Here is a 16,998-nt window from a genome sequence, read left to right as displayed (position 1 = left end):
TATTTTTCTATATCGACGTTTAGGTGACGATTGTGGCAGAACACGAATAGCTCTTGATTTTCTTGTTGAAAAGGGGATCTGATTTTAGACTCTTTTTTTATAGCATGCATGCCTCATTAACTTAAGCTTTGTAAGATAAGATAGGTTCACTTCTTTTATCACTTGAATTTAATATGTGTGTGCGTGTGTCATTCAACTTTTGTCTTGGGTTGGGGGAGGAATTAATGCTTGGATAATTATTAATAGTACTCTGATGTAAGCCATGGTGGAGTTTCTTTGTGGTGATTGTGGAGAATATGCCTTGTGTGTCCGAAATCCGAATATGCCTTGGAATTATACTCTCGTTTGAAGAGTAGTTGTACGTAGTTGTCAACTGGAAAGTGCAGGAGCAGCAATTATTCAAGCACAAAATACGATTCAAGAAATAATTGAATGAGATGAGAAAAATGGAGCTTATGTACCCCACTGTGAAAATAAGTTTCATATAAATAGTTTTATTTTTTTTTAACAAATTGATTACATCAATTACAAGTAATTAAATAGTGTTTTGCTGACTATTAATTCACGAATTATAACCCTGTTCTGCATTCTTTGTGATTACTAGAAATCATGCTAGGTGATGATAAGCACGTCGATCGTCAAGAAATTAAATAACTCACCCAGGGAATCTGCTCTCGGAGAAAGCAAGGAAAGGATCAAGAAAACCAAGGATGAAAAGAAGACTAAGAAAGCAGAAGTAGCAGCAAAGCAACAGGAAGACACAAGACAAGGGTAACATTCTAAAGTGTCCCAAGCTTGGTGGCGGTGGTGGAAAGCCTTGAGCTGCTATGTTTCTTTCCCTAGCCAGAGCAATAGGTAGTACTTTGAAGGCATTGTAAGGACTGAGTGCACTGTTGGCTGTGTTGTTTTTACTTTTTTACTTATCCTATACCAAGAACTCAATGTTGAAGTTGAGTGATGAAGTAATTTTATGGATTTTGACTTTATTTTCTTTATTTTCTTTTTTTTTTTTTAAAAAAAACCCCTGCAAGGTATGTGGGCTTGGTTGTTATCCCTCCAGTAGCATAACTTTCTGTTGAGGTTTCATTTACTTTATGTATTTGGCATTTGATTTTTTGTTTTTCGATTAAATAAATAGAAAGTAAATAACAAAAATTTAAAAACTGAATATGCAAAAGACAAAGAGTTAAAAACAATTATAAAATTAAATTATTAACAAAATGAAATCTTAATTAATTGCATTCAGCATAAGCAGTAAAGCTCTCAAATTTAAAAATTTACCGTCATCTATAAACATATTAAAAGTTAAAACTTGAGACACTTATTATAAAATGATAAAATTAATCTTTTATTGAATAATCTAATATCACATATATATGTATATATAGTACAACCTATATAAATTAATGCCTTTAAGATTATGAAAATTTATTAATTAATTGAGATATTATTTAATCGATAAATTAATAATTTATTAATTTATACATTAATTAATAAAAAATAATTTATTAAGGTATTTTTTATTTTTTTTCAAAACATTGAACTTAATACATGTATTGAGTATTGTGATTATACAAACCAATTACAAATTATCATTATTCTATGTACTTGTTTAACCAAAACAAATTCATGAATATAATTAGTCTTACTAAACAAAAGTCATGAATCTATCTATTTTACAACAAACTAAAATTACATTCGATGCATACAGGGGCAAAGCTAGCCAATTTTTGTTGGGGGGGCCAAAGATAAAAATAAAATAAAAACAAAAAATTTTTAAAACTAATATGTTGAATTTAACCAATGATCAAAAGATTCATAATAGACAATAATTTTATATAACATGTAAATAAAAAAACTAAAAAAAAAAAACTTATAATAGTTATTTAAGAAAGTTGTGCTCGACAATGTTTCTAAATTCAAATGCATCAATTATTGACTCTGTACTGAAAAAACTAGCAATATCTTTCTTAATATAAATAATTAAATTATCTGTAAGAAACTCATAATCCATTTTGTTCGGAATCTTGTTTTCACAATTTTCATTGCTAAAAAGGCTTTCTCTGTAGTTGCTGTAGAAACAGAAAAAGTCAAAATAAGGTGAATTAATCTATCAATCAAGTTGTAATTCTTTGATTTTTCTGTTTTTGCTAATCTTTGACACAATTCAGAAAGTGTCTTAATAGCTTCAAAACTTTGATGAAGAGGTATATCAAGCTCGTAATGCCTCAATTATAACCTCAAAATAAGCCTTTCTTGTTCTGTGAAATCCTGAGAATAAAAACTCTTTGCTAACTTGCATATATTATCAATATTGAATTATTTATAATTATTTTCAACTTACTCATATTTTAATCAAACCTGAAAAAAAAAACAATATAGTCAACATTCAATATTCTTATTTATTTATATTTAAACTTAAAAAATAAAACATAAAATTATAATGAATAAAATATAAATAATTAAATACGAAATACAGGATTTCATATAATAGTTAAATAATATAAATAGAAAGAATAAGGTAAAAGAAAACTTTATCTCCTTTTAATTTTATACAATGATGGTGTGTGATCTCTGTCTTTCCTTATCCAAACTCACAAACTCATAAATCACTTTTGAAGAATAAAATGTGTTTTAATGGTGAGTTACAAGAAAAGAGAAATAAAAATAAAAAGACACAAAAGAGAAGAGAAAAAGAAAAAGAGAAAGAGGTGTAGAGAAACTTAAATTAGGATAAAATTAAGTAAGTTTGTGAGGTTGTTTGATTTATTTTATTTATATTAATTATTAAATAAAAAAATTATTTTGAGTCGGCTATTAATAATATATAATAAATAAAAATTTTCAAAAATTTTGAGAGGGCCATTGATAAAATATATATAAAAAATAAATATTTTTAAAAATTTTGGGGGGGTCGTGGCTTACCCTCTGCCCCTGGATGTATACTTAATTAATATACTCATGAACATTAAGTCAAGTAAAAACATTTACAAAAAAGTATATATATAATATCATAAATGATAAAACTAAACACAATGGTTTCTTATCTTAAAAGTGTAAAGAAATCAACAATGACGAATGAAATGCGTAAAGCATTATGTGAATACAACATAGAAAATCCAAATTGCACTCAAAAGTAATTGTAACAGTGGTTGCTAGAAACGTTTAACTTGCAAGTGAGCTAAGCAATAAAATATCAAATACGATCCAGAAATCATCAAAGCATTTATTAGGCAATATCAATTTTCTCTTACAATACAAGAACACTACACTACATCTTCTTAATGCACTAAGAAAAATTAGAGATGAAGTCGAAGAAGACATCAATTTCAAGAAAAAACAAATAACATTGAAGTTATATTTTACAAAGACCTTGTCGTGACGTGCGGGTCCGGGAACCCGTCCGCCAGACGCGGGGCGAAAATTAAAATCGCAAGGTGTGGGAGTCGCCACCAATCTTTTTTATCTAGGTGTGATTGGTCACCTATTAACCCGGTTCTTAATCGACGAAGTCCTAAATTAATTTTAGGTCCGTCGAAAGAACGAGAACTGGTCCACGTTTTAGAGATGGGTTCGGGAGTGCGGTTACGCACGGAGAAGGGTTAGCACCTCCGTGACGCCCGTTCTACGAACGGTACCATTTAATCTTAAGTTATCTTAATATAGCATTTTCTTAGTTTAATCCCTATTTCATTAATTAAATTTTTTATTGAATTGTCAGACTGAGTTTTTCACTTGGTCTTACGTATGCATATGATGCAAGCGTAGAATGATGTCGTGACTTGTTTATTTTAAATGATGGAGTCGGTAATCTTTTATTGGAAAATTATTCGAAAACTATCCCAACGCTTTGGTGAAGTCTCGAAATTCTCCTCACCTAGAGATATCCCCGGAAGAACTCGTCTCTACGAGCTCCTCGGGGAAATCCCATCATCGGGATTCCCGCGCCATTTGCAAAATAAGAGTGGCATGCAATGACAGTATAAAAGGATGGTATGTACGTGTACGCGTTTATTGATTATTTAAAAATTTTGATTATTTGTTATTTATTATTTTTTATTTATATATATACTTTATTTTTTGGTCTTCTATTTAAATCCATATTTGTTGTTGGTCAATTTTTTACTTGATTTCAAAGCTTATCTAATAAATAATTAATTAATTTTTAAACGATTGGATTAACTTTATTTAGTAATATTTATTTAAATTAATTCGAATGTAACAAAATTTTCCTACATATATTATTTTTTAACAATGACTATTTGACCTAACGGGTATTGGAGTTTAGAGTTCGGACTTATCCCGACGCTTCGGTGAAAATCCGTCTCGAACTTTGCACCCAAAAAAAATTCACTTAAAAAAAAGCAACTCTTTGCCTTTCTTAAGTGAAATTTTTCCAATAATCATTTTATTTTTTCATTCATTTTTTTATATATATATATATATATATTTATATTCGTATCATGTATTTTTGTATGTATGTTATATTTACAACTATCTAAATATATTTATAATATAACTATTTCTTTCTTTTTTTTTTATTTTATTTTTCGCATTTACTTACTCTTGTTATCGTTATTATTATTATTTAATTATTTATTTGATTTCTTAAATATATTTTTTCTTATTTATTATTTTATAAATACATTTATAATTTTTGTAAAAACTATATTGAATGTTAATAAAATTAATACTAATAATATAATAACTCAAATAATATAAAATATAAAACTTACCTAATTTTGAGTCCGACGAAATCCAGGTGAATTCAAGAGCCCACACTTTTTTTCTTGTCTTGTTTCTGGGTCAACTTGCATTGTTTTCTTTTTTATTTTCCTTTTCTTTCTTTTTTTCCCTTTTTTTTCCTTTCTTTCCTTTCTTTCTCTTTTTTTCTTTTTCTCTTTCTTTTCTTCTCCCTCCTCGCGGGTCCCCCTTCTCTTTTTCTTTTTCTTCTTCCTTCCTTTCTTTCTCTTTCTCCTTCTTCTCCCGTTGGCTTCTTCTTTCTTTCTTTCTTTCTCCTTCTCTTTCTCTCCTTTCTCCCCGCGGGTCCCCCTTCTCTTTTTTCTTCTTCTTCTTTCTTCCTTTCTTTCTCCTTCTCCTTCTTCTCCCCGTTGGCTTCTTCTTTCTTTTCTCCTTTGCCGACCTCTCCCCTCTCTCTCTCTTCTTCTTCTCTCTTTTTATTTTGCTTGCTTTTTTTGTTTTTTTTTTTTTTTTTTCTTGTGGCTAACTGCTGTTTCTCTCTCTTTTTGCAGGGTTTTTAAAGAGCCGGGTTGTCCAATTTTTTGGACAACCCGGCGAGGGGGGTTCTGCCACCCCCTGGAGTTGGTGGTCAGAGCCCCCCACTTCACGCGTAGTGGGTGGGGGATGGGAAGGCGACGGGATGGCTGGGCGTACGCCCAGCCATTCCGATTTTTTTTTTTTTTTATATTTTTTATATTTTTTATATTTTTTATTATTTAATTTATTTAATTTATTTATTTTTTTAATTTATGTGTCTACAGTTGCCCCTCTTTGCACATTCTTGAGAATCAAGGATAGTGCAAAGACGTAGACACCACATTTGGCTTATCTCGAAGCCAGTTGGTTTAATCAAATCGATCTAGAATCGACTTATCTCAAAATAAGTTCGATTTTAAACAAAAACGAAATTTTTAGACTTGATCTGGGCTTGACCCATGTTAGGACAAATTCAATTAAAATTCTTAGACTTAATCTTGGCTCGACCTCTCTCACAACAGGTTCGATTTGAACAAAATTAAAATTCCTAGACTTAATCTAGGCTCGACCTATCTCACAACAGGTTCGATCTAAAAAATTAAAATTCCTAGACTTAATCTAGGCTCGACCTATCTCACAACAGGTTCGATTTAAACAAAATTAAAATTCCTAGGCTTAAACTAGGCTCGACCCATCTCACAGCAGGTTCGATTTAAACAAAATTAAAAATTCTTAGGCTTAATCTAGGCTCGACCTATCTCACAACAGGTTCGATTTAAACCAAGTTAAAATTCCTAGACTTAATCTAGGCTCGACCTATCTCACAACAGGTTCGATTTAAACAAAATTAAAATTCCTAGACTTAATCTAGACTCGACCTATCTCACAACAGGTTCGATTTAAAAATTGAAATTCCTAGACTTAATCTAGGCTCGACCTATCTCACAACAGGTTTGATTTTAAAAAAAAATTGAAATTCCTAGACTTAATCTAGGCTCGACCTATCTCACAACAGGTTTGATTTAAAGAATTTCTTTAATGCTAACTTAATTGAAATAACATGAAATGAAAAGACTCAAATCCTTCCATTGAAGTTTTACAATCTCAACCCTTTAGGTCGAGTGACTTTCTACCTTCGATGCTTGGGACATGAACTAATTTTGATTCTTGTCGAGTGCATGGCTAGGCATGTATGCATGTATGCATGATTGACATGATTGAATGCTTTTCATGTTTACGATTCATTAAGGTTCCAAGACCTTCCTCTTGTTTCATCCGATTTTTCACTGCAACTTTCGATCTTCTTTGCCTGTTTTCTTTCCTCTTGTAGAATTCAGGTAACTCCAAATTTTCCCTTAATTACCCTCTCTCTTGACATCTGGCTTTGCCTTTGGTTCAGGGCTCTGTCACTCCTCTTTTTTTTTTTTTTTTTCATCATTAAGTCTTTTACTGAACAATGAGTGTAACTTCTTGCTTAATTAGTTTATTTCTTTTACCAATCATCATTCCTTTCCATGACAATCATTATGTGAATCATGGGATGGTAAATAACGAAAGAGTTGAAATAAAGAGGCGAAGAAAAACTTCATATATGAGGAATCAAATAGTTCAAGGTAAACAGAATTTACAGGGCAGACATTAGATCTTTTCAATAATGAACACCCAGACCACCAAGAGAAAACAATCTGATATTCGACTTCAAGAATTGTCCTTGATTGATGCTTTGAGCAAATCTGTAGGTTGCAGATTCCTTAACTTCCCCTACTTTGTGAAATTGTGGAGCTCCGTCCATGGTGTATTTCTACCTCAATCTTTAGGCTGACATCCCCAAATTCCATTCTATCTTCCTGTTTTTTTTTTGGCTTCAAGCCGCCCTTTTTCGGGTTTTCGGCATGAGCCTCCTCCCTTAGGTACGAGCTGCTCTTTTCGGGTTTTCAACACGAACCCCCTCCTTTAGGTACGAGCCGCCCTTTTCGGGTTTTCAGCACGAACCCCGCTCCGTTTTTTTTTTTTTTTTTTTTTTTTTTTTTTTAGGCATAGTACTTCTTCACCGCATCCGCATTTATTGGATTAGGCAAATCTCCCCCATCCATGTTAGCCAAAATCAAAGCTCCTCCTGAAAAAGCTTTCTTTACCACGTATGGCCCTTCCCAATTCGGCATCCATTTTCCCCGAAAATCAGTTTGATTAGGGAGTATTCTCTTGAGAACCAACTCTCCTTCTCGAAACTGCCTGGGATGAACTTTTTTCTCGTATGCTCGCATCATCCTTCGTTGGTACATTTGACCATGACAAAGAGCCGTCAGCCTTTTCTCCTCAATCAGATTCAACTGTTCGTAGCGGGAGCGGGCCCACTCAGCATCTTCCAATTCCGTTTCCATCAACACCCTCAATGATGGGATTTCTACTTCAACAGGTAGGACTGCTTCGGCACCGTATACTAATGAGTACGGAGTTGCCCCGGTGGAGGTACGCACAGAAGTTCGATATGCATGTAGGGCAAACGAAAGTTTCTCATGCCAATCTTTATAAACTTCAGTCATCTTTTCGACAATCTTCTTGATGTTTTTGTTGGCTGCCTCTACCGCTCCGTTCATCTTCGGACGGTAAGTTGTCGAGTTATGATGCTTGATCTTGAATTTAGCGCAAACATCCTTCACCATCGCACCATTCAAATTGCTTGCGTTATCCGTAATGATCCTTTCTGGAAGTCCATACCGACATATGATCTCCTTTTGGATGAACCTACACACCACCTTTTGTGTCACATTGGCATAGGAAGCTGCTTCTACCCATTTCGTGAAATAATCGATGGCCACCAATATGAATCGATGTCCATTAGAGGCTTTTGGCGTAATAAGTCCAATCACATCCATTCCCCACATTGAAAATGGCCAAGGTGCTGTGAAAACATGCAATGGGGCTGGTGGAGCATGGATCCTATCAGCGTATACTTGACACTTGTGGCATTTTCGAGCAAAGTTTATGCAGTCTGATTCCAATGTCAACCAATAATAACCAGCTCTCATAATTTGTCTAGCCAACATATGCCCATTAGCATGAGCTCCACAAGTTCCTTCATGGACTTCTTTCATTATTTTATTGGCTTCCGCAACATCCACACATCTCAAGAGTACTTGGTCTCGACTCCTTTTGTAGAGCACTTCTCCGCTAAGGAAGAAACCCATTGCTAACCTTCTAAGAGTTCGCTTGTCATTATCCGTGACATTCTCAGGGTATGTCTGGTGCTTGATGTATTGCATGATATCATGATACCACGGCTTACCATCAACCTCTTCTTCAACATTCAAGCAGTGTGCGGAGACTTCACGGACTTCTAAATCAAAAGGGCGTACATCGGCCGCCTCTTTTATTTTGAACATCGCTGCGAGGGTGGCTAAAGCATCAGCAATCTGATTCTCTTCTCGAGGCAAATGGTTGAAGCTGATTTCTTTGAACTGTTTGCTTAATTCTGTAACTAGCTTTTTATATGGAACTAGTTTAGGATCTCTAGTTTCCCATTCACCTTTCATTTGACATATCACTAAAGCCGAATCTCCGTAAACATCTATCGCATCAGCCTTCATATCAATTGCTGCTTGTAATCCCAGTACCAACGCCTCATACTCCGCCATATTGTTAGTACAATTGAAATTCAATCTTGCCGTGGCCGGATAGTACTTTCCATTTGGAGAAATCAACACTGCCCCAATTCCGTGCCCCAAAGCATTGGATGCCCCATCAAAATACACCTTCCATGGATTAAGTTCATTGGGACCAACCTCTTCTATATGCAAGACGGCCATCAAATCTTCATCTGGGAAATCGAAACTTACAGATTCATAATCTTCATTAGCTCGATCTGCAAGGAAATCGGCGATGGCGCTCCCTTTGATTGATTTTTGGGACACATACACAATGTCATACTCAGACAATAGCACTTGCCATCGAGCTATTCTTCCGGACAGGCAGGGTTTTTCAAAAATATACTTGATGGGATCTAATTTCGCCACCAACCATGTTGTGTGATACAACATATACTGCCGGAGCCTTTGAGCGGTCCATGCTAGTGCACAACACATCTTTTCGAGCGCAGAATATTTGGACTCATACTCCATGAATTTCTTGCTCAAGTAATATACGGCTCGTTCTTTCTTCCCAGTTTCATCATGTTGTGCCAACACACATCCCATAGAATTCTTGTTCACAGTCAAATACAAAATGAGAGGTTTTTCGACCATCGGTGGCATCAACACCGGTGGATTTGTGAGATATTCTTTGATTTTATCAAAGGCTATTTGACATTCTTCATTCCACTCTCCTGGGTCTCGTTTCCGAAGCAGCTTGAAGATTGGATCACATTTGCAGGTGAGCTGGGATATAAATCGAGCAATGTAATTCAGCCTCCCTAAAAATCCTCTCACTTCTTTTTGCGTTTTGGGAGGTGGTAGCTCTTGAATAGCTCGTATTTTATCCGGGTCCACTTCGATTCCTTTTTCACTGACTATGAACCCCAACAATTTCCCAGAGGTTACACCGAAAGTGCATTTTGCAGGATTCAACTTGAGCTGGAACTTCCGCAATCTCTCGAACAGTTTCTTGAGATTGACAGTATGATCCATTTCTGTATGAGATTTTGCAATCATGTCATCCACGTATACCTCTATCTCTTTATGCATCATATCGTGGAACAAAGCTACCATTGCCCTTTGGTAAGTGGCGCCTGCATTCTTCAATCCAAATGGCATTACTTTGTAACAAAACGTTCCCCACATGGTCACGAACGTTGTTTTTTCCATATCTTCGGGTGCCATCTTAATCTGATTGTAACCAGAAAAGCCATCCATGAATGAGAACAAAGCATGTTTTGCCGTGTTGTCCACAAGAGTATCAATATGTGGCAAAGGGAAGCTATCCTTCGGACTCGCTCTGTTCAAATCCCTATAGTCGACGCACATTCGAACTTTTCCATCCTTCTTAGGAACTGGAACTATATTAGCTACCCATTCAGGGTACTTAGCCACCTCCAAAAATCCAGCATCGAATTGCCTTTTTACTTCCTCTTTAATCTTCAGCAACATCTCTGGCTTCATCCTTCTCAACTTCTGTTTAATAGGCTTGCAATCTGGTTCCAAAGGTAACTTGTGAACAACCATGTCAGTATTAAGACCTGGCATGTCCTGATATGACCAAGCAAACACGTCCACATATTCACGGAGCAATTCTTCCAGCTTTTGCCGTTCATCGGATGACAGCGAGGTGCCAATCTTAACCTCTTTCTTCTCTTCCCCACTTCCGAGGTCAATCATTTCCGTGAGTTCCTGATGAGGTAAAATCTCCTTTTCTTCCTGTTCCAACATTCTCGACAAATCAGGGGGTAAGCTGTAGTCATCCACCTCCTCTTCATTTTTCAATTCATCAATGTTCGGGATTATCTCAAAATCGATATTCAAATCGTTGTCTAGATTGTCTTCGTGTTCATTATTTAAAGACCTGCAAACAGGTAAAGTTGGACGGGTGTATGGGCAAGTATTTATTGGCTAAAAGAATAGATGAATGGAAATATGCAAAAAGATTGATGAGTTATGAAACACATTATGCATTGTCATTTATTCAAATGATGAAGGTAACAGAAAGCCCTACTTAAACAGGAAATTAATCTTAACACCATTGGGCATAGGCATTTAGATAAAATTGTTCATTACATTTTCGAAGACTTAAAGATGATGGGCAGTTCCGTGGCTGTCCAATTGCTTAGCTCCTCTCCTGGCAGTACTGGATACACCACAGGGATCTTCCCATCAGGTTCTTCATCTTTGATCATATGAATTGATAGCTCATCAAACACCCGTGGAACCTGATTGACCTCGTCCGATGCCTTGCACCCCACGAATCGAAAGGTTTCATACAAAAAGGGAATTGTTTTTTTCCAAAATTCTTCTTCCTCACTTTCTTCATAAAACTCGATTTCTGACAAATCCATCAACTCTTGCAACTTAAGACGAAAGCCATCACAATTTTGAATGGAATGTCCAACAACCCCCATATGGAATTTGCAAGAAAGGGTGAGATCATGTCCTACTTCTTTTATCTCTATCGGTTCTGGAGTGATGGCTTTTATTTTGGACAACGCCTCAAACACTCTATCCATCGGTGTTCGAATCTCGTTGACATTCTTTTTCACCCTTCGAATCATCCTTTCATGTATTGCATTCACTGTCGGACCTCCATGGTTAGGCAATGGATTCCCATCAACATTTGAATTGTCTTTTTTGGCAAAATTTAGAAGTCCTGCTTTAATGAGCGCTTGGACCTTATGTTTTAAAGCAGTACAATTCTCGGTGGAGTGCCCTTGAATTCCAAAATGGTAATCACAATGTGCATTCGGGTCATACCATTTCGGGAAAGGTGGTCGGAGTGGTTCTAAAGGGGTTCGAGCAAGGAGTCGATTTTCTATGAGTTGTGGCAGCAATGTAGTGTAAGGGACTGGAATAGGATCAAACTTTGGTCTTTCTGGGGTAGTTTTAGGTCCTCTTTGACCATGGCTAGGATTATTGGTTGAAGCTACCGGTCTTGGTGGTGGAGTTTGTGGAAGAACATTGGTTTGAAATGTTGGTTGCGGGACGGGTTGGTACACATATGGGTTTTGTGTGATGTTGCCTATGTGCGGATAGAAGGGTTGGTATGGAGGGTACGGGTAATATGGGTTAAAGTTGTGAGCTTGTTGGCTGTCGTGAGCAACTGCTTGCACATCCCCTTCTTTCTTTTTGGGCGTACTCCATTTCTTTGAGCTGGCAACTTCATGCCCTTCAATTTTTCCGCTTTTGATAGCTCCTTCTATTATTTCTCCCGATAAGACCAGATCTGCAAAGTTTTTTGTGGCATTGCCGATCAAGCGCTCATAGAATGGAGCTCGGAGGGTATTTATGAACAAGACAGTCATCTCCTTATCAGTGAGAGGTGGCTGAACTTGCGCTGCTGTATCTCTCCACCTTTGGGCATATTCCTTGAAGTTCTCGCTTTGCTTCTTCTCCATAGTTTGTAATGACAAACGATCAGGGGCTAATTCAGCCACATGCTTGTATTGGGCTATGAAGGCTCTTGCTAAGTCTTTCCAAGTCTTAATACGGTTTCGATCTAGCTGTACGTACCACCGAGCAGCTGACCCAGTCAAACTGTCTTGAAAAAAATGGATCAGTAACTTATCATCGTGAGACTGTGCAGCCATCTTCCGACAGTACATGGTGATATGTGCCATGGGACATTTTGTTCCGTCATATTTTTCAAATTCCGGAACCTTGAACTTGGCAGGGATCAATACATCCGGCACTAAGCATAGCTCGGTTGCGTCCATGGTACCAAACCTATCAACTCCTTCGATAGCACGAAGACGCTCTTCCAATAAGTCGTACTTCTTCTGGTCTTTTTCATTTTCTCCTGTTTGCGACGAGTCTTTTCTCAGTTTCTCTTGTTCTTTTGGGTCATCTAAATCTGGGACGTGTATTGGTTCAGCAGGATTTATCCCAAGGTATGGCCCAAATTGCCCCTGAGTCGGTTGATGGCCTAGCGGGGGTGGTGCATTGTAATAGATGGATGGCATCACTTGAGGGTGGACCCTTTGAGAGGTTTGGGCATGTGGTGGAGTGAACCCTGGGGGATAGGATGGATCGTCCTTTTGGTTTTCACTGTCTTGTGCTGGTGGGTTTTCTAACGGAGCTGGCTCTTCGATCGCTCTTTTTCCTTTACTGAGACTCATCATCAATTCCATCATCTTTGCTAACTGTTCTCTTATTTCTTCCTGAGCTCTTTCCATTCTGTCCATTCGCTCTCTTTGTTCTTCTTCCATGATCCTTGCTCGTTGACGCGTATTATGAACACGTTGGTCACTTGGCTTAGGTGGTCGAGCTATTTTTGGAACCTTATTGTAATCATAAACGTGAATTAGATGCATGTATGAATGAAAAAAATGAACCCCTTATCTTTATTTACAGGTGAAAATACTTATTGTCATGAAATGAGGATTTATGCACATATGAATGATCATGTACTAAAAGTATCTGTCACATAACACCCCTCAACAAAGTAATTCAATGCATAAGCTATTGTTTCTTGTTGCAATTCAGGAGTCATCTTTTGCATCTACTTTGTCAATGGTTGTCAAATGACATACTTTTCCTATATACAAAATTATGATGCAAACATGCATATGCAAAAAGTTCAAGTTAGCACTATAAACAAAAATTCCAAAAGATGAATGAAAGTAATTAATAACCTGATACCTTTATTATTCGCGGAGAAAAATTTAGAACAAGGGGATTATGAAAATTCCTTCATGTGTACCTAGTCAAAAGGTATATTCTCACGGGTGAAGCTCTACCTAAGCAAAGGCGACTCTCGGTATTCTACATGCTGAGTTTGGGTTGAAAATGGAGCTAAAGGTTCCCAAATCGCTCCTCACTGTCGTCCACACGGACTAGTAAGGCACCCCGGTCCTCACCCATTACAGGCTTCAGACGGACTAGGTTCGATCTGAGTGGGAGTCTTCACTAGCCCATGCGGAGGTTATCACCTCACGAGAGCGTAGCTACTGAACTCCCTCCTAATTAAGGATAAAGCCCGGGTGGAAGGCTTATGCATGAATGCAAGATGTGTAGTGTGTGAGAAGGAATATACCGACCTTGGACCAATAATTTCACATTCCCCTTATCCTAAATTTCCCGCAATTATTAAAAACAGTGAAGTAATAATAAAATAAATAAATGCATTAAACAAAAATATGCCAAATTGATGCTAGGGAAAACCACAAATTATTCAAGGCTAAAGATAACTTATGATTAATTAATGGCTTGACTCTCGAAGATCCCCAGTGGAGTCGCCATCTGTCGTGACGTGCGGGTCCGGGAACCCGTCCGCCAGACGCGGGGCGAAAATTAAAATCGCAAGGTGTGGGAGTCGCCACCAATCTTTTTTATCTAGGTGTGATTGGTCACCTATTAACCCGGTTCTTAATCGACGAAGTCCTAAATTAATTTTAGGTCCGTCGAAAGAACGAGAACTGGTCCACGTTTTAGAGATGGGTTTGGGAGTGCGGTTACGCACGGAGAAGGGTTAGCACCTCCGTGACGCCCGTTCTACGAACGGTACCATTTAATCTTAAGTTATCTTAATATAGCATTTTCTTAGTTTAATCCCTATTTCATTAATTAAATTTTTTATTGAATTGTCAGACTGAGTTTTTCACTTGGTCTTACGTATGCATATGATGCAAGCGTAGAATGATGTCGTGACTTGTTTATTTTAAATGATGGAGTCGGTAATCTTTTATTGGAAAATTATTCGAAAACTATCCCAACGCTTTGGTGAAGTCTCGAAATTCTCCTCACCTAGAGATATCCCCGGAAGAACTCGTCTCTACGAGCTCCTCGGGGAAATCCCATCATCGGGATTCCCGCGCCATTTGCAAAATAAGAGTGGCATGCAATGACAGTATAAAAGGATGGTATGTACGTGTACGCGTTTATTGATTATTTAAAAATTTTGATTATTTGTTATTTATTATTTTTTATTTATATATATACTTTATTTTTTGGTCTTCTATTTAAATCCATATTTGTTGTTGGTCAATTTTTTACTTGATTTCAAAGCTTATCTAATAAATAATTAATTAATTTTTAAACGATTGGATTAACTTTATTTAGTAATATTTATTTAAATTAATTCGAATGTAACAAAATTTTCCTACATATATTATTTTTTAACAATGACTATTTGACCTAACGGGTATTGGAGTTTAGAGTTCGGACTTATCCCGACGCTTCGGTGAAAATCCGTCTCGAACTTTGCACCCAAAAAAAATTCACTTAAAAAAAAGCAACTCTTTGCCTTTCTTAAGTGAAATTTTTCCAATAATCATTTTATTTTTTCATTCATTTTTTTATATATATATATATATATATTTATATTCGTATCATGTATTTTTGTATGTATGTTATATTTACAACTATCTAAATATATTTATAATATAACTATTTCTTTCTTTTTTTTTTATTTTATTTTTCGCATTTACTTACTCTTGTTATCGTTATTATTATTATTTAATTATTTATTTGATTTCTTAAATATATTTTTTCTTATTTATTATTTTATAAATACATTTATAATTTTTGTAAAAACTATATTGAATGTTAATAAAATTAATACTAATAATATAATAACTCAAATAATATAAAATATAAAACTTACCTAATTTTGAGTCCGACGAAATCCAGGTGAATTCAAGAGCCCACACTTTTTTTCTTGTCTTGTTTCTGGGTCAACTTGCATTGTTTTCTTTTTTATTTTCCTTTTCTTTCTTTTTTTCCCTTTTTTTTCCTTTCTTTCCTTTCTTTCTCTTTTTTTCTTTTTCTCTTTCTTTTCTTCTCCCTCCTCGCGGGTCCCCCTTCTCTTTTTCTTTTTCTTCTTCCTTCCTTTCTTTCTCTTTCTCCTTCTTCTCCCGTTGGCTTCTTCTTTCTTTCTTTCTTTCTCCTTCTCTTTCTCTCCTTTCTCCCCGCGGGTCCCCCTTCTCTTTTTTCTTCTTCTTCTTTCTTCCTTTCTTTCTCCTTCTCCTTCTTCTCCCCGTTGGCTTCTTCTTTCTTTTCTCCTTTGCCGACCTCTCCCCTCTCTCTCTCTTCTTCTTCTCTCTTTTTATTTTGCTTGCTTTTTTGTTTTTTTTTTTTTTTTTTCTTGTGGCTAACTGCTGTTTCTCTCTCTTTTTGCAGGGTTTTTAAAGAGCCGGGTTGTCCAATTTTTTGGACAACCCGGCGAGGGGGGTTCTGCCACCCCCTGGAGTTGGTGGTCAGAGCCCCCCACTTCACGCGTAGTGGGTGGGGGATGGGAAGGCGACGGGATGGCTGGGCGTACGCCCAGCCATTCCGATTTTTTTTTTTTTTTATATTTTTTATATTTTTTATATTTTTTATTATTTAATTTATTTAATTTATTTATTTTTTTAATTTATGTGTCTACAGACCTCATAATTGAATTAAGTATATATATAATTTTGATATATAAATAGATTATTAATTTATATATCAAGTGAAATTAATGTGAGTGTTTTTTAAAGTGTATTATTTTATAAATTTAACGAATTATTAATTTATCATTTTGTTTCTAAATTGGGACCGATAAAAATATTATTTAATCAAAATTTTAGTATATTATATATATATTAAAGAAAAACCGTTATCGTACTATAACTTAATTTATATTTTGAGCGAAATATTTCTCCCTATAGTGAAATTGCGAAAGTTCCACATATCTATTTCCGTGGATTAATTGTCAAATATACAAAAAAAAAAGGTAAGTGGGTCAGTAGAAAATGGGAAATGATCAAGGCAAATAATAAATTAGATTAAGATTTTTGATCATGAATTTTTTAAGTGCAGAGCATGACCCATGCAGACTATTGAATTAGGTCTTCGTTTACCAATAGACTAGACTATTATTTGTATATGATGAAGGAAAATCCATTCATCCCGCACCATCCCCTTTCAGCTTTTAAATTACAAGAAAATTGTATGCCTTGTCCCGCACGTCAATATTTCTTCTTTCTTCTAATTTCAAAACTTTAAGTTAGGAGTTAACAGTTGTTTCTGTACGTAACTGCATTAATTTAATTAATTATGTTGTTGACGGCGGTTTCTTGGTTAATTTTATGTAATTTTTTTTGCTAATTTTAGTATTTTTTATGAGCCAAATCGGATGAGATTAATAAAACTAACTTGAGAGTTACTCTTTTATTAT

The 16,998-nt window shown here is 35.7% G+C and overlaps 1 protein-coding gene across 1 annotated transcript; it reads right to left on the bottom strand.

Annotated features, from left to right (window-relative positions):
• Positions 1 to 239: 239 nt before the first annotated feature.
• Positions 240 to 16,171, bottom strand: LOC148764343 (uncharacterized). Its single transcript, XM_088803586.1, has 3 exons — positions 15,460 to 16,171; positions 11,995 to 13,135; positions 240 to 373 (listed from the first exon to the last, which is right to left on the bottom strand). The coding sequence occupies exons 2-3, from the start codon at positions 13,061 to 13,063 to the stop codon at positions 240 to 242; spliced, it is 1,203 nt and encodes a 400-aa protein (XP_088659712.1). The 5' UTR covers positions 13,064 to 13,135; positions 15,460 to 16,171.
• Positions 16,172 to 16,998: the final 827 nt, after the last annotated feature.

The sequence above is a fragment of the Theobroma cacao genome, chromosome 2 (assembly GCF_053813885.1).
Source record: "Theobroma cacao isolate CCN51 chromosome 2, ASM5381388v1, whole genome shotgun sequence".
In the NCBI taxonomy this organism is placed as follows: Eukaryota; Viridiplantae; Streptophyta; class Magnoliopsida; order Malvales; family Malvaceae; genus Theobroma; species Theobroma cacao.
This window is presented reverse-complemented; position numbering and strand designations above follow the sequence as displayed.